Source organism: Cololabis saira, chromosome 4, assembly GCF_033807715.1.
Source record: "Cololabis saira isolate AMF1-May2022 chromosome 4, fColSai1.1, whole genome shotgun sequence".
NCBI lineage: Eukaryota > Metazoa > Chordata > Actinopteri > Beloniformes > Belonidae > Cololabis > Cololabis saira.
The window spans coordinates 39890398-39918006 of NC_084590.1; the positions used below are offsets into that span (position 1 = coordinate 39890398).

At 40.7% G+C, this 27609-nt stretch overlaps 1 protein-coding gene across 5 annotated transcripts in view; it reads left to right on the top strand.

The window, feature by feature from the left end:
• fndc3a (fibronectin type III domain containing 3A) overlaps window positions 1-25586 on the top strand; it is a 42652-nt gene extending 17066 nt beyond the window's left edge. For all 5 annotated transcript variants that reach the window (XM_061719756.1, XM_061719757.1, XM_061719753.1 and 2 more), the window contains 23 exons: window positions 6504-6580; window positions 6666-6897; window positions 7066-7356; window positions 7706-7764; window positions 8616-8782; window positions 8870-8929; window positions 9012-9150; window positions 10382-10435; window positions 10531-10655; window positions 10816-10990; window positions 11304-11390; window positions 14322-14460; window positions 15003-15071; window positions 15166-15284; window positions 16240-16345; window positions 16553-16728; window positions 17580-17693; window positions 17785-17934; window positions 18829-19175; window positions 19640-19852; window positions 20064-20230; window positions 21693-21817; window positions 23057-25586. In XM_061719756.1, the coding sequence (XP_061575740.1) occupies window positions 6504-6580; window positions 6666-6897; window positions 7066-7356; window positions 7706-7764; window positions 8616-8782; window positions 8870-8929; window positions 9012-9150; window positions 10382-10435; window positions 10531-10655; window positions 10816-10990; window positions 11304-11390; window positions 14322-14460; window positions 15003-15071; window positions 15166-15284; window positions 16240-16345; window positions 16553-16728; window positions 17580-17693; window positions 17785-17934; window positions 18829-19175; window positions 19640-19852; window positions 20064-20230; window positions 21693-21817; window positions 23057-23380 (3515 nt within the window). In that variant the 3' untranslated portion in view covers window positions 23381-25586. The remainder of the gene's footprint in view (window positions 1-6503; window positions 6581-6665; window positions 6898-7065; window positions 7357-7705; window positions 7765-8615; window positions 8783-8869; window positions 8930-9011; window positions 9151-10381; window positions 10436-10530; window positions 10656-10815; window positions 10991-11303; window positions 11391-14321; window positions 14461-15002; window positions 15072-15165; window positions 15285-16239; window positions 16346-16552; window positions 16729-17579; window positions 17694-17784; window positions 17935-18828; window positions 19176-19639; window positions 19853-20063; window positions 20231-21692; window positions 21818-23056) is intronic.
• The last annotated feature ends 2023 nt before the right edge of the window (window positions 25587-27609 follow it).

Below are 27609 nucleotides of genomic sequence, written 5' to 3' on the forward strand. Positions count from 1 at the left end.
TTCATTATCCATGCCCACATTCTTCATGCTCAGTGCACTCTTGATGTTCAGTTTGACTGCCGAAAAAATAAATGAAATAAACAGGTGGCCTTATTACACCGTTTAGTGGATGGGTTATTGCAGAAAGGTGGCATCTAAGTAAGACATTTTACTCTGTCTTCTGTCTCCGTCATTTCTCTTTCCACAGTTTGTATGTACCTCTAGCATTTTGTTGAGACCATGAATATAAAATTGCCGGAGTGATTTTAGAGGGTAGTCTTGCGGGCCATAATCCGAAAAAAGAGAACTGTGAACTAACCTGTGTTGCCCTTTCTATTAAAAGCCACCTTTTTCTTTGATTTTTTTCTATCTTTAATTGTTGGCTTGATATAAAAAGAAAGTCAAATGTATTGACCAAAATGTATCAGCTTCCTCTCAGGAAAATGGCATGTCTGTAGCCTTTGTCAAGCTGTGGCAACCTCGTGGCATTTTTTGAATAGCCTCTTGTTTTCAAAGTTAGTTGATAAAGCAGCAAAAGAAGAGATATAAGGGGATGCTGCGCTGCCAAGATGCCGTCATACATTGTGTTCACAGCAAGGTGACTTCGGGCCTGTTTTTCTCTGACTGAGTTCCCACACCAGACCGCTATTACAAGCTGAACTTCCTAATAGGGAGCAGGGATACATAGTTTTTCCATCAGAGGAGAAACATGGAACTAAGAGATGCCACATAGATCAGTGTGACTGCTACTAACTGGCCTGTCACAGGGTGCACTCATCTCTCTGTGACGTGAATAGAGGGATGACTCACCGCTTGCAGAGCAAGGAGGGAGGAAGAAGAGTGTGGGTTTGTTTGTGTGTGTGCGGGAAAGTGCGTATGTGGTCGGTTTGGTTTGTTATGAGAACACTACTGACTTTCTGTCGTGCATATATGCAAGCTTCCATCTTTATAAATCTATTAAATCTATAAAAAATGTTCATTTTTATAGTGTATATATATTTATATTGCCTGTTTCTTATTTTGTTTTTACATAGCCTTTTACATGTGTGCACTTTTATGGAGCTGCTGTTTAATCTCATTATATTATTATAATGACAATAAAGGCTTTCTTTTCTATTCTATTAATCCAGTAGTGTACTGATTGGTCAAAATGACAAAAGTACAAACCTAGAACGACCTGGTTTACGTGTTGTTTGGTTTTATAGAATTTTCTGTTTCATCTCAATTTTTGTTTTCGGACTGTTTTTTATCGGAAATGGAAGGTCAGCTAATTAGAGAAGCCATTTAGCATACTTGTGTTCACCGTCCCCTTTGCCTTAAGAGGAGCTTTATATGCGAGTGGACGTATCCTCATAACTCCACCTCAAGTGTTTCCTGTGTTAAACTCTCTCAGAATCCACCACATGCCAGATCAGAATGCTGTATCACTGGCATCTGTATAGCCACCCGATAAGTGTGGTGAATGATGATAGAAGTCAGCATCAGGACCATTGTGCTGAGTAGATCCACTTCTTTATCTGAGTTAGTCTGCTAGTGATTCACCATTACTTAGGATTGATGATTCATTCTCTGGGTGATGGCATGAAGTACTGTCTACTTCCACTGAGTTTTTTTTTAGCCTGATAGATATTTGCCACAAAAGTTTAGGCAGACGTTTGGGGATCTTCTTGACGGGAAGCTTCTTTGGAAAGTCAGACGTGTCCTCATACATCTACTGTGGCTCAGACTGTTATTATCTTGCAAGCTTTGATTCACATTTTATTTTGTGGTCAGCGCTTTTGTCTACTTATGCATTTTCTCTGTCTATCTTATTCCCTAATCTTGCAGCAGGTGTGGGACCTATTTTGTTTCTGTGGTTTGTATATACTACTGAGGGCCTGAATCTTAGTAGACACACACTGTTCAGATATATTGAAGCACTAAAGGTAATGTAATAACTTTAGGTTTAGTGTTGTTAAGCTTCATTGTCTGAAGTAAACTCATGACACCAGTGCAATTAAGTTTAATTAACCTTAGCACTAGCAAGTTTATCTGAGGTAGAGACTGCATGCTACATAACGACTATGATTAAATACATTTAGGTAACTTCCTCAGAGTTGCAAGGATTGTTGCTTTGGTTCACCTTAGAACAAATGTAGATGTCCTTGTGGGCGTTAAATTGGCAGCTTAATCCAGAGCAGGCATTTGCACTCTTTTGCACTGTCTCTTTTGGGTTTAGAAAGTGGAATGAAATAACTCCATTGCCCATCCTCTCAGGATACCTGGAATTGGTAGTAACATACTCCAGGGAGCATTGTTGTGAAATAAAACAAAAAAGGTGAGTTCAGGATCTTAGGGTTTTCTTGCAGCTAAAAGCTGTAAATGTCTAAGTTCTGGTCCTTGTATAGCTAATACTCAACAGCCATGGGCTCATCTGCATTTAAATGGCAGGGCGTATCGGTAGTGCAATGCTATGAATGACAATTCACCTAAACATACAAAGTCTTGCAGTGTACTAACAAATAGTTTAGGATACAAACCAAACTCTTCACATACGTTTAACTTGATTGGACTGCAGAGACAAGACTCATTAAAGCCTTCCTTTTATCCTCCACAGCTCCCCCACCTATAATGTTAAATAATAAGAAAACATGTTTGAAACCTATTGTTTTTTCCTCTGAGTCATGAATGGGATGTCCGGAGCAGGATGATTATATTTCAACCCACCTGTTTTTGTTTTTGTGAAATCGTCTATCTTTGGGAGGTTAAATATGTTCTTACAGGATGGAAATAGCTGGGAAGCGGTGGGCTTAAAGTAGAATCTGTATCTCCTAAACAGACTCGTATAATTAATTATTAAAAATAAATAAATAAATCCAGCCCCTGCAGTCATGGCCTCTTCTCTTTTGCTTCGGTTAAATCCAGTTTAGAGCAGCAGCTGCAGCAGCAGAGTGCGATGGTCTGTAATAAGCTCAAACACGAAGGTTACGATTCCTTTAAACGTAATTCATACCGGTAGTATGGCATGCACCGTGTGTGTTGCTTGATATAGTTAGAAATCAAGTTTACAAACACCTAAAGAAAAACAGGTACTTATATTAAGCTCCCATGTTTATTTGCCACGCAGCTTCCTCCCGTAGGATCTGGTTTATACAAACAGAAACCGTTTCCCCTTTTGATTTCCTCTGCCTCCATCTGGCTGGATTGGCAGTAGTTGGATGCAAACCAGCATGTTTTGGAAAAGTAGCCTGGCCGAGGGCGAGTACACATGCATGGCTGCATAATCAGCTAATAGAATGTTACTGCACATTACTGCTTTGCTAATTGATGGAACATGTTTCCTGCCTGCAAGAAAAATGGGCTAAAACGGGCTATTTTGTCAGAATGTCACCAAACAAAAATATCGATGATGGTTTAACATAGTAATTATTACGTTTCTTCATTGAAAAGCTCAGTACTTGGTCTCTTTCACTTGCTTGGCAATAATTATTATGTTACGTGTCTCTATTCACTGTATTGATTATAACTTGTAATTTATCTTCATCCACAAATAATTACGCACATACACACCATCTTTTTTTAAGCTGTTTTTTGATCACTGTAATCGCCCACATTAAAACAGTCTCTTCGGTTTATCTTTTTTTTTTTTTCTTGCCTGTCTATTAACTCAGGCAGCCTCTGTGTTGCATATCCTCCCTGCTTCATTTCATCCTCCTGATCTAGTCAAGGGTTCATTTATGCATCTGATTAAACATGATAGTTTGCTTGGATTATTTTCATTATTTCAGCTTCACATCTATAAAGTTTCTCCGGTTTTGCGTTATACTTCCGAAGACGTGTGAGAAATCCCACCTGTGTTACTACCTCTGGTTTTTCAGACTAGACGAAACCAGTTCTCTAAAAGTGTCTTTGCAACCTTAGCGTATCTTTGTATACGTGTTTGTGTGTGTGTGTGTGTGTGTTTGAATTTGTAGAACATGTATCTGACCTTTAAGCCCCCCTCCACACACACACACACACCCAGACACACACAAACACCCACACACACACACACAAGGACAACCAATGTTTTTTTCTCATGGCTGCTTCCTCTGGAAGGCTGGCACTCCACAGCCACGTCAGCACTACCAACGCTTTAGTTGACTCAAGGGAGGGGGAGGGAGATGTGGCCTTTTTTTATTTATTTATTTTTTCCTTTTTTTTTTTTCCTCTTAACAGATCTCTGTCGGTGCTCGTGCGTCATTTTGATATAAAACAGTTCGTCCCCGCCCCCCACCCTTCCTCCTCCCTACCTTTTGTCTCTTTCTGCTACAGTGGCATTAGGGTCCCTCATCACAGCTTTCACACCTTGCCAGTTTCTTTTATCCCCACTGACTCCAAGTCTGCATACGCGTAGGCTTTCAATCTAAATGGACGACACGAGACGCTAATGTGATTCATCTCATCTGTTAGTCAGCATCAGCAGCACTAAGTAGAATTGCCTTAATCACTGAATAGGTTAGGTGCACAGCTGAGCACTTTGTAGCATAATATACTCCTAATTTGCCCTAAAAATGAAAAGTTAACAGTAAACACTTCTGAAATCCCACTCAAATTATAATGTAATATGAAATCAATAATGTCTGAACATGTGCGATTGCCTTCATTCAGGGCGAGCTCCTCAGAGCTCACTGAATTGAGGATTCGTCCTTGTGCATGTCGTGTTCTTTAGTAAGATTCGCTTTGTATTTTACCTTTTCAATTCCAATATTGCAGCCCCATCGTTGGCTATTTCATGTAAGAACATTTATGAGCAGGTAGCAGGTGCCTTCCAGTAACTTCGGTCTGCTTATTGCAGTTATGGCGCGCTGCAACGCCGATATTGATGTGTTTTTGTTACGGCCTCACTGACTGATAGCATGGTACACTGGGTCAGAAGGATAAGATCATAATGTGGTTATAGCGCGCCAGGTTCCTGACACCATTAAATCTTAAAAGATGTGTGTATGGTTTGGATACACTCGGTGCAATACGTTAGGCAGCTGTTGCCCTGCTTCTCTCTATTAATTGATACTTACCACCGATATATTTTTAAATTGCAACCGTTACTCACCTGATAAAAGAGTTTTAACCTCTCTCTGTGCAGACTGACCCTCTCTTGATCTACTGGGTCTTCGTAATTATGTCCCACCACCTTTAACCTATTTTTCTTTTTTTTTTGCAAGTGACTTAAATTGCAACTTAAAGCAATTTTAATGCACTTTTTTATGAGCAGTGTTCAGCCTCCAGCTATACAGGCATGAGCTGACCCTCTTTGGTTAGCAGTTAGCACATGTTGACTATCAGACAGATGCAGGTCCTGCATGTCTCCCATATCGCTCCTTCTGTAATCCTTCCATCACAAAACTAATTTGCTATAATGCCTTGCAAACAGCCTGCCTTTTTCTGCTTTAAAGTACAGCTGTGAACTTTAAACTTGAGTCACTCTTTCAGGTGTACACCCAGTTGTTTATACAAACCCTGCAATAAATTCTGCTTTTATGCTCGTTGCCATTTTTTACTGATGTTGATGTGTGCTGGAGAGACATTTCTTTTTTGTATTTTACAAACGTGGGCAGAACATTTAGAAAATACCCTCACACGAGAAACCTCACTCTCCAAAAAGTAAAATAGGTCGGTTCAACTGCTTTAGTTCAAATACGCTACCCACCACAGTCAATATATCTGCCTGAGCTTTCATCCACGAGAGCTGGAGGCTGAACATCGTACGTACGGGAGTGAGGCCAAGTGGCGGTGGAAGTGTAGGAGGATTCAGTGTGTCATTACATAGGTTGTGCTGTAGCCTTGAATCCATAACGGTGCCACATTTGGAGGCTTGTAAGACCATTGTCAATAAAATAAAGGAACACTCTCTGTGTGGTCTGGGATTTCAGTGAGCTCTTCTACTTACCTATGATTTCTGGTGTTACGGCACATTGTTTTTGCTTTACAAGAGTAATGTGCTCGTGTGCATACTTGGCTCAGGGATGGCTCTCTGTTTCTCCGTCCAAGGCTTTATGCTGAGCTTTCTCTTCTCTGACCTGAGCTGAGCTAAGCTGTTGAACTGGCCTCCACAACGCGGCAGGAAACCTTGTTTCTCAGCACTTTTGTAAAGTAGTCTTGCATTTTACAGTATTTATTAAAAAAAAAAAAGAAGGCATTTCTTAGCCTCTTCTAGGTAGGTATTTAAAAGATAAGTAATTGAAGAGTGAAATTACTTGGTGGGGATTTTCCCCTACAGGGGTTCAGACTAGTTAAAACTTGCCAATTGACATATGGCATATTTTGCAAAATGTGAGGGATTTTTTTTTTATGTTAGCAGAGAGTTAGGACTGTAGTCAGCAAATCAGTGTCTATATTCGATTTGTCATTCTGAGATGCTTCTTCTATCACTGTTTTGGTTCATGCTACTTCTTGAATGAACATTTTCTTGCCTTTGTACAACCCTTCCACCCACAATTACAGCAGATAAATCATCTGGTTGTCCCGAGAGAGACAGATTTATCTCCTTTCCTCCTCCTCCACAGGTCCTGCTCAGGTTCCCATGATGTCTCCAAATGGTTCAGTGCCTCCAATCTATGTGCCTCCTGGATACGTTTCACAGGTAATAAGAATTATTTCCCGCCCGATGCTTGTGACCCTCATCTTATCTAAACTCTTGGATCGTCGTGTCTCTTCATTCCTTCTAGATCATAGAAGAGAACGGAGTGCGGCGGGTTCTGGTTTTACCTCAGCAGCCAGATTTCCACCCAGGGGGACATTCCCCTCTCCACCATCCTCCCCCTCCACCCCATGCGCACCTGCCTGCCTTCATCCCACACCCTGCCATGATGCCCCCACCTCACTTGTACCCAGGCATGGCAGACTTGAGCTCCCAGTATATTTCCCAGTACCATCCAGCTCACATCTTCTCAGAGCAGGGTGAGTTGGAGCCAGTACTAGCCGACTATTTTTTTTCTTTTTACCGTGTTTATAAAATCTATGCAGATAATTGTAACCCAAGACATATTTGGTCAGTCACCTTCTTCCTGTGCTTATTTTCTTTTGTCTTTTTTTCATAATAAATCCGAGCTCTTTTCATCCTTTCAGTCTCTACAGATTCTCACCCACAACATGGACGCCCGTCGTTCGTTCACAGGGACGAGAGAGCGAGCAAAACGCATGAACGCCTTCAGAAGAAGCTGAAGGAGCGTCAGGGAGGTGGAGGAGGAGGACAAGTGAAGGACAGCCCTCCGCCGTCACCGCAGAAGTCCTGCAGCAGTCCTCCCACGGTGGACATTCATAATGGGATTGGAGGGAAAGTGCTGGACGCAGAGCACAGGCAGGCGGTAGCCTGCTCTGAAAAGCCGAGTGGCAAGGGAAAGAATGGAGAGTCAAGAGGTAAGGGGGATTCAGGGCAGAGATTTATCAAGTTTTGCAGCTTGAACAATTGATGAAGAATTGAATGCTGCCCTGTGGTTACAGCGGTTAATTAAAACTTGTCACCTCAGGATTGGGGACATCTTGGGGCAGTCTAACACTAACATCATAGCATGTAGAAGAAATTAGGTTGCTTTTATTTGTTGGTTGGGAATTCATCTTATTTCTCAAACCTTTGATTTTTTTTTTCTTTAATTTAATTAAGTCCATGTTATTTTTGTCTCAAACCTTTGATTTTTTTTTCTTTCTTTAATTTGATTAAGTCCATGTTATTTTTGTCTAAATTCACCTTCTCTTTCTCTCTCTTCAGAGCTGGACAAAGAGGCTCAGGCCCTGCTTGCACTTCTGAGTACCGTCAGTAAACCTGTGGTTGGTATTCACTGCTACTTCCTTTTATTTTGTCTTTAAGAGATATGGTATTTTTTATATTAAAGTTCATATTGGGAATCATATTTCCAAGTATGGCAACAAGCATCTATGCTAATAACTGTTGTATTTTTTGGTTGATAATCAACTTGCCTCGACATCTCTCTGCTGCCAGTCTTGAGGAGGAAAGCATAGATTAAAAAATATACATTTATCACACCTTATCATTTTATATAGCTCTTCAAGTAGTTTGGCTGTTGGTAAATACACTGAAGACAGAATTTCCATGACCTCATAAGATTAGATTTTACATACATTGTCTCTAAGGTATGACTTACTTAGAAATTTAACTGAAAAGGTCTGCAAGAAAGACAGTACAGTTACAATAGATACAAGAAATTCAAGAAAAGTGTAGATTCAGTAGGATGTCTAAACCCCCCCCCCCAACTCTTGAACAATATTCTCTACTTTGTTAAAGGGCGGTGTGAGAATTGAACTGTGGAAAGTAAAGCACTAAGGTGAAGCCTCAGGGCGCAGGGTTGGAGTTACAGACTTGACCTCATTGAGTTCTTACACATACGAACCCCTCCTGCAGTCTGTCTCAGCTATTTTTAAACCTCCTCCAAACAGAATGATAAAATCTCAGTATAGTACAGCACATCCCTGCAGCTGAAAAGCCTTCTCTCAACGCTGCAACTGCTTGTGTTTTGGATCACTGTCCACCTTCCCCCAATGAAAACTGTAGTCGTTAGTCTAAATACACAAGAGTTGTGCATTTTCTTTATGATAAAATGAAGTGAAAGCTTTCCTCTTCTCCTATGTAACGAGTGACCCATGAAACTTTGATGTGCTAGGTCTCAGACATCCAGGCTCGGGGAGCAGCAGTCGGCTGGAGTGCTCCCACCAGGCCCGAGAACGAGAATGGCAGCATGGAGGATGACTGCAGCCCCCCAGAGCCCTTCAACTTCGAGGTCTCCATCTCGGTTACCGGCAAAGACGGAAAATACCAGAGCATGTATTGGTGAGTGCGAGCAACAAGATACCACAAGGCTCAGTGCCAACCAGTGTCAGTTATCTGAATAACATTTTCTCTTTTCCCGTGTTTCAGTGGGGAAGAACTAAGTGCAACTTTAGAAGGCCTTCGACCGGCGACAGACTATCACGTCAGGTTGGGGATAACTTACCGCCTGCTTTAACTGGTGTTATTACACACGGGGGCTTCGTGTAAACATTTAGTTTTTTTTTCTCAGGGTCCAGGCGATGTGTAACTGTTTACTGGGAAGCCCATCAGAGGGTGTGAGCTTCACAACACTGAGCTGCGAGCCGGATCCTCCCAATCCTCCCAGGAAAGCCAGTGGGACCAAGAACACACTTGTACTCCAGTGGAAGGTACAGCAAAGTTACACTGAAATATGTTTAATTACTGGAGTCATTTCCTGTCACATGTAAGAGAGAAGCTGGATGAAACAGAAATGCCATAATTCTATCACCATTTAAAAAAAAAAACAAAACAAAACACCATTGTTCTCCTTTCTTCTGTTGTACTTTAATGATCCCTGAATGTATCATTATTTCCACCGGTTGTTTACTTCAAGGCAATTAAATTCAAGTGAGCATATTTCAGGGTCTGTCTCTTAACATTAATATCAGGGCTTTAGTTCCAAATAGAAACACAACTGCACTACTATTGATATATCTTGCTTTAACAGAAAATGAAAAGAGAGAGATGGTAATGGCCCTAATCTGAAAAATCTTTATAAATGAACCTCCCCACTACCCCTTCACATGATAAATGTGGGTTATACAGCTGTTGTTAGATCTTTACTACATAAGCAGCATAACATGAATATCAAAAAATGTTTCTTCTTTGTGACCGAGTCATTAAATATCTAAATACTATTTCATTGTTTAGAGTTTAAATGAAAAACTTCAAGAATGTAAGATAACTATGACCAAATGAATTTGGATTATTTGTAAGGTTATTGGTTTGTGTCCGCTGACCTTTTTGATATTAGTAGTGAAACATTAGTTTCACTTGATATGATAAGTACAAAAAGGTTCATGACAAGGTTCTGGAAAGTACATTTGGGGTGTACCAAAAATGAGTCACAGCTAGTGTGGGACGGTTATCACTGATTATGTACATACTCATTAGATCAGTATGATATACATATCTGGAAAGAATTTAGGAAAGACCAATGTTATACATATCCAGAGTAATTGCATCATGGCCTTATTGAGTGTTTATACTAAGAAAAATCTGCATGTGGATATAATAATAGTATCTGTGCAGTTAAAAAAGATAAAGTCTTACACATGTGAGCAGATTTTTGCATCAATGTCTTTGAGATTGGATGCAAGATCTTCTTCCAGTCTTGGTGAATATCTGTGATAACCCCCCTGAATATTGAACAGTTTTGATCCATCTGCATCTGCTACGGGTAACGGGATTATCCTCTGCTTAGAACCGGATGACACACCAAGAACTCCTGTCTGACTTATTTTTTACCTTTCTAGGTCAAGTTGTCAGAAACTAGAACTTCTCAATCATGTCAGTCGTTGATGTATCAGCCTAATGCGGTGTTAGTATCATAAATATTGATAACTGATTCATCAACAGGCTCCATGTGACAATGGCTCCAAAATTCAGAACTACATTCTTCAGTGGGACGAGGTAAAATTAGATTTCTCTTTTAAACTGTGTTTTGTGATACATTTCTGAAGGGGATTCCTTCCTGCTCGTTCTTTAACCAAACATGTTATCTTCAGGGGAAGGGCACAGGTATTTTTGAGCAGTGCTACTATGGACCTCAGAAGCAGTACAGAGTGACCAAGCTGACCCCGGCTTCAAGATACTCCTTCCGCCTTGCAGCAAAAAACGACATGGGTGTAAGGTGGGCATATCAACAGTGTGGCGCCATCATCCTCGTCCGTTTGGATGTTACTGTTTCTTCCATTCGCTGTCTCCATCTGTATGTGCGCGTGTTGCGTCTCTCACTCTGTCTCTGCCTCCCATTCTTTCCCATGTTCTGTCTCTCTCTTTGCCCTCCCCAGCGAGTTCAGTGAAGTGGTGGACCTGTTCACCTCATGCAGTGTGCCGTTGCCACCCTTCCCTCCAGAGCTGGAGATGGCAGGAGTGACCTGGCTGTGTCTGAAGTGGCAGAGGCCCAGCAGCTCTCCAAAAGAAGACGACATCTACTATATTCTGGAGATGGAAGAGGAGGGTTTGGTATGTGTGTCTGTTCAATATCATGTTGTTTTGTTTGGATTTTATTTATTGGCTTCATTTCTTTGTTAGGATTTTACACAATTAGTAAAGGAAACTTAAAAATATACGGTCTTAATAACAGACAGTAGATGCATTATTGATTAAGGATCCTAGTTTGGTTCAATAGTGACTTGAGGAATTCTTTTATTACAGAAAAGAAAAGAAAAACCTTATTCAACACACACTCTTTTATGTGACACTTTTGCTCAACGACACTTGTGTGTTTTGGCTCATCTGATCTGTTTTCGTTCTCCCTCGTTTGTCTTCGTCCCAGGGATACGGCTTCCAGCCAAGGCATGACGGCGAGGAGCTCTCCTGCACCGTGAGGGACCTCCACAGGAGCACCAAGTACAAGTTTAGGGTAAGCGAGTTCTTTGAGGCGTTCATTCAGAGCTGGTTATCTGCAGGTTTAATTTAAGAAGTGGAGTGTCTCCGTGTGGAGGGGGCAGACCTCAGACAGGGAGGGGTGCCGAGGCGCACGTTGGCCCTATGACTCATCTGCGTACAGGATTCTGCCAGCAGAGCAGTGGGCAACTGACGGCGTCAGCAGGACGCCAGTGTTGATCACATGTAGAGCCCCAGTGAGGGGATAGTTGAGCAAAGCGTTTGACCGATACGTAGCCCTCTGCCTGGCAGTTATGCCGCAGAGTATTGAGACAGAATGCTGTTTTTCTGTGTTTCTTCCTCACTCTGTACAGTTTGTACTGCAAGATCAGATCTCTGTCATAAAGAACAAATATGAAAGATTTATCAAGTATATTTATTCTCTAGGTTTTTGTGAACAAAAATCAACTCTGCAACACTAGAAATTGAAGGCCTTTATAAATATTTTGGTCATTTTCAATTTGACATGCGAAACACTCTTCAGTGGAGTTCAGTTCACCTGTGTGAAGTGTCATTGCTTGTTAAAAAAACCTGTGAAATTTGTCAAGAAGTGCACATGGTTTTTTTTGTTGCAATGAACACTTCCACTTTATTTTGTCGCAGTTCTACATCCCACCCTGCTGCTGCTTTACGCCGTGACTAATTGACAGGAAGTGAGTAACTGCGGCTGCAATTTTTAATTATGAAAACAGACACACAATTCAATCCTATTTTAGTAACTGTAAAAACTACAGCGCCCATGTGGTGTAGGCGTTTTATTTATTATAAAAAACACATTTTGAAGATTTATGTCTTCAGTCGCAGCCGCTGCGGTTGGGTTCGAACACTTTGTACAGATGGGAGAAAAAAAGTCATGAAACAGTTATTGACACTGGATGAAAATACATCTAGAATTGCTAAAATATTATTTCGGCAGTTGTTTTGTTTTTATTTTTGTAATTACTTTTTACAAAGTCATCATTCAGTATCGCTGCAGCATTTTATTGGCAGTAGGACCATTTTCAACTGAAACTGGCAGCTGCGTCACAGGTATTTGCTGTGGTTTCTTTCATAATAGCCGTTATTTTCCTGCAGCTGCTCTTTTTCCTTTTAACTGCCTTGGTCCTCCACAACATGAAAGCAAATGATTGTATAGAATGGTTAAAAGAAATGGTGAGCTGTACTCATGAATCTGTGCCATCTCCCTCCTAAACATGATACTGATAGAAAAGTACTTTATGGACCAAACGCACTACCGTTATGTTTCTATGATGGCGTCATCCCAATTACCCTGCTGTACAGAGTGAGGGAAGGCGGAGTGCTGCGCTCTCCTCCTTTGTTCTGTATATGGATGAGTTGCACTCAGCAGGCTGACAGAGACTTTTATATTATTGTAGATGTTTCTCACTGAAATGAAAATCCAACTAAAGCTGTACTGGCTCATGTCAGAAATGCAGTTCTTGTGGTGCCTGAACAGTTCTATTGATGCTCGGTAGCATTTGGTGTTTGTTTGAAGTAATTCTGGCTCCAGACTAACTGAATGTGCATCTGAATGTGCCATACGCTCCATCGTGCGCACCCAGGTTGGCAGATCAGTCGCTGCTTGTTGTTCCAAAGACAAAGAGGGAGAAGAGAGGTGATTTTCAGTCATCGCACCAAAACTTTGGAATGAGCTGCCTTTGTACATCAGACAGACTATGACTCACTTCCTGTTTTCAAATCCTCTCTTAAAGCGTGTTTATTCTCTTTGGCTTTTAACTCCCTTTGCCACAACAGTTTTATCTGCATTTTGATTTCCAGCAGGCTGACCTGCTCATGTTAAAGTTACATTTTATCTTTTTTATTTCCATTTTTTTTTTTAAAGCTTTTTAACAATTTATGGATCTGGTTGAATACAAAACAGCGCAAATGTTCAAAGCAAGGAATAATCTACTACCAAAAAATATCAGAGGAATGTTCACAGAGAGAGAAAGGGCCTATAATCTAAGGGGAGAACTACATTTTAGAAAACATAAAGTACGAACAACAATGAAAAGCATGTGCATATCTGTGGAGTGACTCCGTGGAACAGTTTGGAGCAGGAAATGAAACAAAGTAATAACATAAATCTGTTTAAAAAGAAATACAAAAAATTATTTATAAACAGTGTGAAAAACAAATAAAATAGGGAAAAAGGTATATTATACTTGCTTAAGATATGTTCAGATATTTATGTAGTATATATTATCTGTTGAGAGGGATAGTTAAAATTATGTAATATATGTTATATATTTATTGGGTATGTAGCACATATATATTTATAGGGATATTTATGTAGTTTATATAGTGTATATTTATATAGATGTATATAATAGTTGTATTTTCTAGATATTAATATAATATTTATGTAATATTTATATTGTCTATATACTTATATGGATAATTATGTAATAATAGGCATGTTTACGGAGTATTTATTTATATGATATTGTGTAGATATAATAATAGCAATAATGTAAATCCATAGAGTTATAAAGGGGTAGGAACTAGGAAAAAGTGTACACTTCTTCCTACTCCTTTTTTTCGAACATATGTTAATATGAAGATGTAAATATTTATCTTTTTATTAATGTTTATCTTTTTATTATTATTTTTACTTTCATTTTATGTTCGAAATAAAACATTCATTCATTCATTCATTCATTCACAACACAGTTTTAAGATGTTGACTTAATTGTTCCAAATTGCTGTTTTCTCTTTCTATCTTATTCTTCTATTGTTTTGTCTTTATTTATTTTATTTATCCAGGTGTTGCATCTCTGAGTTTAATTAATAGTTTCTGTCCGGCTGTCTAATGGCCATTCTACGTTTACCATCACTGACCGCTTAGGCGGATTGTGTTGACATGAATTGCGACTGACCACTGGCTCTGTTTGTGCACTTTCACCAGGTGGTAGCATACAACTCGGAAGGAAAGAGTAATCCCAGTCAGGTGGTTGAGTTCATCACAAAGCCAGACATCCCCAGCAGTCCCTGCAGGCCTGTCATCAAGGGAAGAGTGCTGCCCAACAGCTTCAAAATGGCCTGGGGTGAGCGTTCTTCCAAGTTCCCCTTCTTAAAGCCCATCAGTCTTCCGTATAGTTGACATCCTGGCAAATCAGTTTACTGATCTGCTTTTCTCACGGAGCTCTTCTCCCTGACACTAGATGAGACTGATGGCATCCAAGGAAGTCTATACAACATATGATGGACAATTCTCTCCCGTATTTAGACATCTGCAAGAATCTTTCATACACCGTTGTAGCAAAACGCATCCCTCAGGGGTGTGCATTTCTGTTCATACCCTCATTTTTCAAACTGGAAATCGTGTCAAAATGATTTCTGATGCAAAAAGAGGTCCAGGACAAATATATTGTTGTCGGATTGTGTTTACCTTACATTTGTGTTTTTGGAAATGTGAAAAAAATCACATATTAACCCATCAAGAACTGACATTGTGTCGGTCATTGTGTGTTGTTCTGCTTGAGAATACATTTAAAACATATTCCTAAAAAACTTACTTGAGGATAACTGAAAGCAGCAGAATGTTTTAGATAATGATGCTGACCTATTGCTCGTCTTGCTATACCAGAGTGCCCTAAAGATAATGGTGGAGCAGAAGTCACAAAGTATGTTGTGGAGCTGTCGGAGGGCTTAAGCGGTGAGTTACCTCAACTTGGAGCAAAGCTGCTGAGACTATCTGTTTGGGATATTGACGGTGGGTTCACTGTGGTTTGCTCTGTTTCTGTTTTCAGGCTCGTCATGGGGGCTGGTGTACTCGGGGCCAGCGTCGGAACATGTGTGTGACGGTTTGAAGCCCGGCTGCTCCTACCAAACACGCGTTTACTGTATAAGCGAGGGGGGGCAGAGCCCGGTGAGTCATAAGGCACATCTGCACAGCTTTGTGCTTCCGCTCACGAATTCAGAGAGTTTGATTACTTACAATTGAGTTGCATTGTCGGGGGAAACATTCACACATTTGCATATAAATGGCAAGATAGTTATTCATATTAAACTGTAATTCAGACTTGATTACCTTAACCTTTACCGTCAAAGTTAGTGGCCTATTTTCTACTGCAGCTTTCTAAATCCTATTGTATTTATCTGTTCTACTTTCCTCCTTATTTTATTATTATTTATATGTTTCTTAGATATTACTTAAACTGCATCTGTTAGTACAGGCAGCCAATGTTTATTACAATCTTTTTTTTTAACTCAAACACTTCCAGATATTCTTTTTATTTATGGCCAGTTTTGATAAGATATTGTCATTTAGCCAGTCTCCTGTGGTTGGAGATCAGATTTTGCTTCCTGGTGTGAAAGTACACGAAAAGCCTGCGAGTTGATTAACCCTCAATGCATGTGTCAGAGGATATTTTTCTTAATTAGTTCAATTCACAGATGCTCTTGATTAATTTCTGTCAGTTGTTTGCTCATGCATTTATTTATTTTTTCCGCGATGGAGCTGGAAAGGAGACGCATGACTCATTGTTGCTTGTTTGTGCTTTTTACTGTGGCACAATGTGACATCCAGCTCACGTTTTTGCTTTGTCACGAAAGTTGAGTCTATTTTTTGCCTGCAAACTAATCTAACTTTATCCAGGGAAAACGGCACATTTCTCCTCATGCCCGTGTAGCTTTTTTAAACAATACTTTCACTTTTGTCTCCTCTCCGGTCTGTTGTAGCCTGAATCAGCCTGATAAGCTGCTGAAAATGACAATTGCATCCACTGTCTTTTGTTAGGGCGGAGGAGGGAGAGGATGGTGTGAGATTGTCAATTTGTTATTTTTCTGCGGGTCTTAATTAGTGTGTTGTATTCCCTTGCAAGCTGTCAGAGACCCTGCAGGTCCAGACTCCCGCGGTGCCCCCAGGGTCCTGCCAGCCCCCTCGACTGGTGGGCAAGCCCAAATCCAGGGAGGTGCAACTGCGCTGGGGTGAGTCATTCTTCTGAAATTTAGATCTGTGTGGGATGTGTCTCTAGCTCACTTGATGCATGTATTAATCTAATGTGTTTTAGTGAGTTTTACTAAGGCAGTGCTTTCAACTTTGTGTGCGTTTTTATCCTTGTACATGCGCATGGTATTGTTCTTTATGGGAAAATGGTGCATGGATTTATAACCTGTTGTGTGAAATCTTCTCAGGCGCCCCTCAGATAGATGGAGGAAGCTCAGTGACCTGCTACAGCGTAGAAATGAGTGGGCCACAGTCTGAGGAGAGCCGAGAGGTTTATCAGGGTCCAGAGCTGGACTGCTCTGTGGGAGGGTTAATGCCTGGCAAAACCTACAGCTTCCGGCTCAAGGCAGCAAACAAGGCTGGGGTGAGAAAAACTGTTAAAACCCATCTGTCAGTGACTGGAGGATGGCTTACTCTCGTCATAAATCTATTTTAATATCGGCTGGTAAATTATTCTTTTTTATTATGATTATACTTAGGGCTGGGGATCGATTCAAATGTCAAGATTCGATTCCGATTCTTAAGATTCAGAATCGATTATCAAGATTTGATTCGATTCGATTCAGATATTGATTTGGGTTAGTGTTATTAAAACAGTTTTTTCAGCTGTTGCATGAATTATATGACTGTAGTTATGCAAAATATTACTAGTAGTATTATATTGAGATTCAACAGCAAGTATTGGCAGCTAATGATGCTGTAAGGACCAATCAGCTCCCAGAATGCTGATAGAACTGCTTTCAGAAACATCATGTGGAGCAGAATTACCAAACAGATCCAGGGAGGAAACAGAGACGGATGAAATCGGTTTTATTTTTTCCATTTTCGGTCTATTCTTGTTTTTAATTTTGGAGCATTTGGTTTTTAGCATTTTTTGCAAATGTAACCCCAAGACATTATATAAAGTAATGAAATATAGACAATTTATGCAATTATAACCTAACACTTCAATGTTTTCATACCTTTAAACATATTTAAAGGCAAAAACATGGCACCAGTTATTCTCGTGTCCAACAAAACATTCCTTTTTTGGGGATAAACAAAGAAATAACCAAAAGTTGTAATGTAATGATAAAAAAAAAAGAAACATAAATAAATAAAAAAAAAATTAAAAAAAATTTAAAAAAATCGATCTTTAGACATATGAATCGATTTAGAATCGGGAAATCGATTTTTTTCAACACAGGCCTAATTATACTTCCTTTGTGCACGTAGTTTGGTCCCCTTTCGGATCGCTGTGAGGTTACAACGGGCCCTGGAGCCCCTGAGCAGTGCAAGACCCCTTCAACCACATGCAAATCCCCCAGCTGTGTTGTTGTGAGCTGGGAGGTAAGATCGGCTTCTTCATTCTTAGAGCGTAATAGGAAAAATTACACAAAATTGCTGCCTGTAATCTGAACTCATCGTCACTGACCTGTAGGCACCGTCTTGCAATGGAGCTCCGGTGACGGAGTACCGTTTGGAGTGGGGAGCAGCAGAAGGCACCATGCAGGTGTGCTACAGCGGACCAGCTCTCAGCCATGAAATGAAGGGGCTGCAGCCTGCAACCAACTACTTCTGTCGGGTGCAGGTGAGAACTAACACTCTGTCACCTGCGTTTTAGTTTCTCCACAATTATTTTAAAGAAACTGTTATCGTATCTCACAGCGTATTAAGAATCCTGTAATTTCTGACCCTTTAAAAACTGATTAATACTGTGATGGTTTAGCAAGTAGGATGATGTGCATAGACTCCTCTATTCTGTGAAGGAGAAAAGAATATCCATCACTGCTATGCACTTTTCTTTTGTTTTTTTTTGCATAATTTCAATAGTTTTATTACGGAGCGTATTAAAAAGTTTGTTTCTTCCTTATTTTGGAGAATCATTCTTTGGGGCTTTTTTTTTTTAATCGATTTGAAAAACATCCACATCAACAGAAAGCAGGATGATTGTTTTATTTCAATCGACATTTGTGTAGGCGTAGTTTAAAAAAAAATTGAATTATTACATTTTATATTCTATCTATTCTCTAGTCACCTGCTTTTTAGTTTCTCCATAACTATTTTAAAGAAACTTTTATTGTATCTCACAGCGTATAAAGAATTAATACTATGATGTTTTAACAAGTAGGATGATGTGCATAGACTCCTCCACCCTGTGAAAGAGATATGCTTCTTAGAAGACCATATCCATTACTGCGATGCACTTTTGTTTTTTTTTGGCATGATTTCAATAGTTTTATTATGGATCCTGTTAAAAAAAATGTTTTTTTTCCTTATTTTGGAGAATCATTCTTTGGGGCTTAATTCTTTTATTGATTTGAAAGACATCAACAGAAAGCAGGGTGATTGTTTTATTTTAATAGACATTTGTGTAGGCGTAGTTTAAAAAAAAATGTAATTACATTCTATGTTCTATATATTCTCTTGAGCTCCACCCTGTGGCCAAACAGAAGCGTGACATGTGCGACGTCCTGTGTTGCAGGCTGCCAACGTGGCTGGTGCGGGCCCCTTCAGCGAGGCAGTGCTGTGCCAGACGCCTTGCTCTGTGCCTGCAACCGTCAGCAGCATTTATGTGCTGAAAGAGTCTGAGCTGCGCGGCTACGAGACGCCGGCAGATGCTGATGAAGATGAGGACGAGGAGGGCAGTGGTTCCCGGTTACCGCCCGTCTTCTCTCCGTCCACCTGCCTGGGTATTAGTTGGGATGCTCCGTGTGATCACGGCTCTGAGATCACATCCTACCTAATCGACCTTGGGGAGAAACAGCCCATTGTTGTCGGCCCCGTCAACAAATACATCATCCAGCATCTCCAGCCTGACACCAGCTACAGGTTGGTTCTTCGCCCGCTGTCTCACATGGTTGGCAAATGCTGCCCGCATTACACTTGCACCGCACAGCGTTGAACTTTTCAGATGTCAGCTCGAGCTTACAGGTTGAAACAGTTGCATCGCTAAGTTTCACCTTAACGCCAGCTGCCGGGCTAGCAGCCGCTTAAAAAGCAGTTTGTGTCCTGGCTTGTCTCATTTTCTGTACTTCCTTTTGTTGTTTCGATCCTGTGGTGCTGCATATTGTTCTGAAGCAGTGCATATTGGATTTTTTGAGAAATTGAGGCTGAGTAACTGAGTTTAAAATGAGTTGCATGGTGATATCAAATCTGTAAAGTGTCAGAATTCAACTGCTGGAGATGAAGCGTGATTAATCCCTCTTTGACAGTCTCTGCAGTGTTTTCCACAGAGTAAGATTGGTCTTCTTCAGCTCTCTGATGTCGTTACTTGTCCTCGTCTCCTCACTCAGGATCCGAATCCAAGCCCTGAACAGTCTGGGCACGGGGCCCTTCAGTCACACCTTTAAGCTGAAGACCAAGCCCCTGCCCCCGCAGCCTCCCCGCCTGGAGTGCACCGCCTTCAGCCACCAGACCCTCAGGCTCAAGTGGGGTGACGGCCCCGCCAAAGCTGCCGCCTCAGAGGCCCTCCAGTATCAGCTGCAGATGGAGGACAAGAGCGGCCGGTCAGTCGCCCTTTAGTCAGGCGAGAGGGGGAAATGAAATGAGAAATGAACAAATGGCAATTAAAGTAATGCACCAGATAACGAACGGTGCCCAGGCCTCCGTGTAATTCTTTTACGGGGGGAGTCGTTGAGCTACGGTAGATTTCTTCTCCAACAGTTACCCGTTCCTCTTTAAATCCTTTTCTCTGCTTCCATGTTCCTGTCATTGCAGATTTATATCCTTGTATAAAGGACCATGCAACACACACAAAGTCCAGAGACTTAATGAGTCTACCTCTTACACGTTCCGCATCCAGGCCTTTAACGAGGCGGGCGAAGGGCCCTTCTCCAATGTTTACACATTCACCACCCCACGCTCTCCTCCAGCTCCACTGAAAGGTACGGTCAGCAACTCTCCCGTGTTCCACTCTGCTCTTTTCATTCTCTTACATTACTTGTCTAATGTGCAACAGTTCGAATTTTCAACACAAACACTTTCTGCCGGTAGCCGGTGTGAACAGCCTTTAAGTTCATTTGACCAGAGCTTGGCCTGCGTTTCAGTCAAATCCTGCAGCTGCAGAGTCACTCGTCAATCGTCAGTCAATGAGTCAGGTTGTGTCTGTTCTTTCGCAGCCTCTTTAAAGCCTTTTTTTTTTCTCTTGGAAACGGAGTCAATAATCAGGGTGTAAGCTTTTGTGAATCTGCTAGTCATGTGCCAGACTGTCAGTGTTTCTCAGCATTGTTCGTTTCCCCACCATAAAGTCGCCTCATGGAGTTTTACAGTCTAAGATAGGTGTTTGGCATAAAGTCTAAAAGCAGTAAAAGATTAAGCTTGATTGTTTTTTGATTGGCAAAGCACTTTCACAGTCTTGTTTAAAGTGCCACCTACCTAATTCAGCGTTTGATTGAGTCATGGCCTCTGCAAATGGGCAGAGGTCATATGCAGTTAAGCTTTACGGAGCTTTGATGTCTTTTTTTTTTTGCTATTTAGCCTATTTAAATTAGCAAGAAACTGGAATCACATCTTCAAACAGCTTTTTCAGCAGTTTTTTTTGTTGTTCTATATTTCTATTTTTAGATGTTAGTCATCCTGAATGGTGAACATATTCTTCCCCAAAATAACCTCTCAACCACCTTAACAGCAGTAATGAGGCACTACACCTCTGAGAGAGGAAACAAATAGGTTTTCAGTTTCCTTTTATAATAATAATAATGTTTTGTGATACATTGCAGGTCATTCAGACAAATGCTTAAGTCAAGAGGTCTGTCATAAATTACTGTGTTCTTTTTAACACCATGAAGTACTTTTCAGATTGAGTCAGTAGTTCCTAACGAGAGCTATTCTTCTAAAACTCAGCAGTACAGTAATCTGTCGCTATAACGCGGTTCACCTCTCACGGCCTCGCTGCTTCACGGATTTGCATTGTGCACTGTGTTCTGGATTCTGATTGGCTAAACAGTCTCCCCGCTTCTTCACTTCCTGTGTATCAATAACGTTACGGTTTAATATGTACATGTACGCAAAACAGCTTGCCAAATTTGAGTTTTCAAATTTTCTCTAAAATCCATAATGTTGACAAAATGTTCTGCACCGATTCTCCAGTTCAAATCCAATTACTCGGGTCGCGGTGGGGCGGTGCTGATATACGCAATTTAAGCCTTGTTTAATAATTGTTAAACTACTTCACATATTTCACCTATCACGGATTGTTTTTGGAACGTAACCCCCGTTTGCGAAAAACAAGGGATCACTGTCATTCATGTTCCTCTCGGTGAGAAATGGACCCCTTTTGGCAAATATTATTTGTTACTCTGCGTTGAATTGTCTTTGTCTCGCTGTCGTCCCATCTCCCTCCTCCAGCCCCTAAAGTGGAGCGTCTAGACGACAACTCGTGCGACGTCACATGGGAGGCCCTGTCGCTCATGAAGGGGGACCCAGTTATCTACACCCTACAGTGCATGACCGGAAACTCAGAGTTCAAGCAGGTATGTGTGTGCGTTACCTTCGGCTGACCCGTCTTTCATCACCTTTATGCAGATGAGGGTACAGATGGATTCAGTGTCTTAATGTTTTCACTGTGGCGTTGCAGCGTTCAGTTTGAGCCGCCGCTGGTTTGAAATTGCTTTCGATGCAGAAGTCATTGATCAAGGAGGCGTCTCAGGTGCCTCGGCCCTGCCAACACATTCATCTCTCAAAATGCCCCATGGCCATGTTAACATGGAATAATGGCGCTGCAGCTTTATGCTAATGTCACCAGATTATATGTGGCAATTGAATCAGGAAATTGAAGCATGTGGCGATTCTTCCTCATTGTCGGCATCAGTGGTCCACGTTAAAGACAGGAGAATTATTCAGGCGCCCCAGCCGGGCCATTGTGGCTCGGCTGCTCTGAATGAGATCCAGTTATATATATTTAATACTGCTTTTATGCAATCATCTCTTATCCGGAGCAGATTTTTGTTTCCCTTCCTTAAAATATCTGTTTTATAACGATGATATCTTGGTTCAGTTTCACTCTTGAAACAACCAGAACAGACTATCATTCTTGCTAACAATGACTGTGTTTCCAGCATCAATAACCCTTTTAAAACCCGAATATTGGCAATAACCCGAATTTGCACGGCCATGTAAAAACCATATTCCGGTTTTTAAAAACCTGAATATGACCCCTGGGTTACTCCTTTTAAAACCCGAATATTGGGTCATGTAAACGCCAAACGGAATATCCCCATCAAACAGAACAGGAATTTGTTTTCTGCACATGCTCTGTTCACAAGGAATCCTGGTCTTTTGAGTCCAGGAAGTTCTTATAAACACGGAGAAACACAAGACCAGGAGGAGACTAATCACTTTATGAATGTAATGAAGGATATTAACATTTCTGCATTTGTAGACGGTAGAAAGTAACGGGATAGCCAGATTTACAAGAAGGTGAGCGAAAAGTTGCGCGAAGCAGCATTTGTTTTGAATTTCGATACAGGAAGAAGAAGTGGAAATGACGCTAATTACGTCATCACGTTCTCCACGCGTCGCTGGTTTGATCGGGATATCCCGAATGATTAATCACCATGTTTACAGGGATAACCCTGTTTGCTCACGAATGTAAACGGAATATTCCAAATGTTTCAGTAACCGGAATATTAGCAATAACCCGAATTTTGACTCTATGTAAACGTAGTCATTGAGGTCTTTATCACCCCTCTCCTTTACCGTCCCGTCCACAGATCTACAAAGGCTCTGCTACGTCCTTCAACGCTCAGAACCTGCAGCCCAGCAGCGACCATCGCTTCAGAGTATGCGGCATCAGGCAGTGCCAGGACGCCACGGAGCTGAGCGGACCCTACAGCCCCACGGTGACGCTCTCTCCTCAGCGGAACGACGTGGCGCTGAGCAGCAGCGCAGCCAGAGATGGGTCTAGGACCAGCACGGAGTCTAACCGAACGAGACAGAGCCTCACAGACGAGCAGTGCGCTTTCCTCCTCCTCATGGTTTTTGCCGTCATCGCCATCCTCATCGCTTTTGTCATCCAGTACTTTGTCATTAAATGAGCGATTTGCGCCACCCAGCTGCAGGGTTATAGCTTTATTCTTCCCTTCCCCCCACCTATATCTCTGTTGTTTCGTATTCTTTGTTTTGTACTGTTAACTGTTTTCCGGTTTCAACAGAGTTAATCGCGTTAGCTGAAATGGGGTGCAGCAGGAAGATGTGCTAGTGAGTGAGAGCTGAACAGCAGTCATAAATTGAGGATGTAACATCTCATTTGGCACCTGTGATACCTTCCGGACCCTCCTGCCTTTTTCACCCTGCCCCAAGTTTGTGGCGTCCATTGTTCAGTCCCCAGTCCATAACGATTAGCCTCCTGTGCAAAAGGAACTCAGAAAGCATAGGGTTACGGTTTATTATGGGGAGAGGGTTAGGAGGAGGGGGGGGTAGTAGTGCATATATGTATAGAAGTAGTAATTATTTATATTTCCATTTATGCGTCCAGTATGAAATTGTTTTCGATGGTGTTCCAAGAATAGTGTGTAGGTGTGTCGTTAGCCTATGTGCTGTCTGCTCATGGGACCTGATGGGCCAGTGTTTGCACAGCGAGGCCAGATGTGTATACTGTATGTAGTTTGTGCCACGGCGGTACACAGCTGGAAGGGCTCCAGGGCCAGATGAAGGGACGGGACTCCCCCTCAAGCAGGAGTTTGCGAGTTGAGACCAGTGTGAGAAGTAAAAGAGAAAAATTTCACAACAAATTACAGTTTTCACAGTTTAGAACGTTCATTTCGCACTTTCCAACCTTTTTGATGCTCAGAATGTTTAAGGATGCAAAAATGACTGGAGAAATGTTAGTATATTTTTGTACAGTGAGGACACGGAGATCTGTAGGTTTGAGGACGAAAAAAAAAAAAAGTATAAAGTTAGAAAACAAAAACCAAACTAACAGTGAATTCTAATTATTTTTACTATCATATAGTTATACTGTAGCTTGTTTTTACAATCATGCAGCTGCTTTACTCTGAAATATTGCTGTTCAGCACAAAAAATGTATGCTTTCTCGTATGTTTTGTTTGATTTTGTTCCCCCTGGTAATTGATTTTGCACCTTAGTGGAAGAAAATCTCGACTGACTGCGTTTTGGTCTTGTGATGCATTTTATAAAATACACTTTGAGATTGTGCAAGCCCTACTTGTGTTTTGGGTGTTTTAAAAGTTGTAGTATCACATAATGTGTCACTGAAACAGCTAAATATATCAAACCAACAAAAAGGTTAATAAAAAAAAAAATTCAAAAAAAAGAAAGGAAAAAAAGAAAAGGATGTACCAGTTGTTTCAGAGGCCTTAATTGGAGAGGAAAACATGTTGGGAGAATTTTTTTTTCTTTCCTAATTTCTTAAGTTTTGATGTTTTTTCTTTTAGTGTTAGAAAACACTAAAATGTGTTTTATTTGTTTTACTTTTGCAACATTCTTTGATGTTAGTCGACGTATGTAATCACGAGAGAAATGAAAAGTAGTTCTATATATTAAGATTTATTTTGGTTTCTTTTGTCAGGTCATACATGTGTGAAGTATATTTTTTTATAATATTGAAGTAATATAAGTTAATACTCTCCACAGAAGATGATAAATCTTGAGTAGTCATAAATCATGGAGCGCAAATGGCGGATACTAAATGTGTTATCACGTACTTCCTGTGAATCTAAATTTGCCTTTTTCTCTGTGTTAAGTATTCGTAAGCGATGGCTGGGGTCTAGATCTGCCTGTAAGGGTCTAGTGTTGTTTTGGTTCTGGGCCGATCACTGCGTTTGCAACTGTTGAAAATGAGATGCAGGTACCGAGCAAGGAGTCCTGAGTAAATTACATGATTTGGTCCTTCAGACATTCTACAAATGTCTTTATGTCAGTTTAAGAATTCAAACTCCTTATTTTTGATAGCGATTGCAACGTGCCATTTTGAAACCTCTCCACCGTGGGCATCGCTGCCTTTGGCCGAGGAAAAAAAAACAACAAAAATGCTACAAAAATGAGTAAAATATGCACAAAAATAGAGACCATTTTTATGTAATTTTAATGTTTGCAGTTACCTCATACACCGTACATTCCAAAATGAAAATTTGTTATACTATACATACTACCAGACATATCACTTTACAATGTTCATTATGGGAAACTGTATAATCATAGATGTGTATCTAAAGTGTATCTGTATAGCCATGATATCTACAAAGGATCCATGCACAATAAAAGATTTATAATTCTTCATCATGTTTGACTTTTGAGAAGGTTTTTCTTCGGTTTACAATCGGTTCCCAAGCACCCGGTTTTGTCTGAATAGCAGAGTTTTTTGTAAAGAAAGTGACTAAAGTGTTTCAGGTGAATCAATCTGCAGACGTCAGAGCTTTTTCTCCATTTCAAAGACATCCAAGTGTGGAACCAGATGAACAAAACCTCTAGTATCCACACTTCAAAGCTTTTTTTATAGTGAAGTTTATTGTCTGGAATTGGGTTAAATGCTTCTTTTTTTTTTTGCTTTAATTTAATGACAAATAAGTATGCAACACGCACATAAAGGTCTCCAGAGTCTCTGAACATTCAATTTCTCCTTGTAAAGCTTAGTTGTGTGACATTTACTCAGTCAGTTCTGTGATCCAGGCACAGCTTCAGTGACGGAAAAAGTGACCTTCAATTATCGGCCTTGAATTCTTCAGAGGGGAGGAAAACTCAGTCGCAGTCAAAATAAAATGTTGACAAATAAGTTCCCAGCCTCTCGGCCAAGAAAACCCATACCAACCTGCTTTATTAAAGGCCCAACATTATAACTCCTCCAGAATTTGGTAAGTGTCCCGAGAATTAATGACTTTAATTTACTGAATGGGCAGTTTCAGTATCTGTCGGTAAATGGAAGATGACGTTCACGCCTCTGCTTTCTTCCACTTTCGTTCCTCCTTTTATTTGTGGCAAAAATTAAAAAAAAAAGCTGTAAATTGTGCCCATGAACTGCTCAGCTGTGACGTCCAGGGGTGCAGATCCAATGTCAGGATTGGGGGGGACACCAACGTCATTTTAATTTTAAATTTTTTGCCAATATGCAACTCATACCATGCCATAAATTGGTAAAGGCTCGCCAAAAAATACTGCAGGAATCATTTATTGTGCTTACCTTTCTTGTTTATATGTCCTAAACAGCCAACAGTGTGTGTCACTGCTTACTTAACTGTTATATTTGTAAATCATAATTTTAAGGATTTTGGGCATGTAGTGTCTACTCATCTCAAATTCTTCTCACCATCTTCCTTTTATCCTATGGGACTACTTTATGCACGATCAATTGATATATGGATGAAATATGGAGCCCTAAACAAGTTGTTTAAACTAACTGATGATGTTTTAACACAGTTATGCAGGAGAGAGAGTGGGAGGCCGGAGGCAGGAGTTCTCAAAAAACAAGGATTTATTAACAAAAAGGCAAGAACCAAAAAACAAAGGCAATACAAGGCAAATTTATTTATATAGCACAATTCGCTGCTTAGCGGGATCAAAACTCACAGGAACAGGGATCAAAAAACTAGAGCAAATGGACTGTGGAAGCACAGTACGGAACCACAAGGAGCAAGGGAATGACAAGGCCAGATATACACAGGGGGGGAATGTCAAACCCTGACAAAATGCACCGTGGATGTATTATTTTTTTAGAAATATATTTTTAATAAATATTCTACATATTCAACCTTTAAGTCTGAAAATACATTTGTTCAATTTTGAATAATTTAGGGTATTTTTATTGGGGGGGACAATTCATGTTTTTCAGAAATTGGGGGGGACATGTCCCCCCCGTCCCCCCCGGGATCTGCACCCATGGTGACGTCACTATTTATACTGAGGTTTTTATCGATGGACTGAGCGTTTTGATACAGTCCTCCCACAGGTGTCCAAGGTTTGGAAGTAGATTTGAAAAAAGACAGTCTACTTTCTGTTACCTGCATGGTTTAATCTGGGTTGCTGGATTGCTAACCTTTTCACTCTAAAGCCAACATTTTTCAGTTGTACTTCTTCAGAGTTGTAGGAGTAGTACAAAGTACGAAGTTGATGAGTCACACAATGAAGGTCTGGGAACAGCTCATGGAAGGAAATAACGGAACAAGTTGTGAGCGGCAGGATTGATGTCTAGAAATGGGACTAAAAATACAGTGCAGGATGTGGAGATTGTCTTTCGGGAGTGACAAGGACGTATAGTATTGAAAACAAACGCCTCCGAGGATCAGCAGGGTTGGATATCCTGGATATGAAG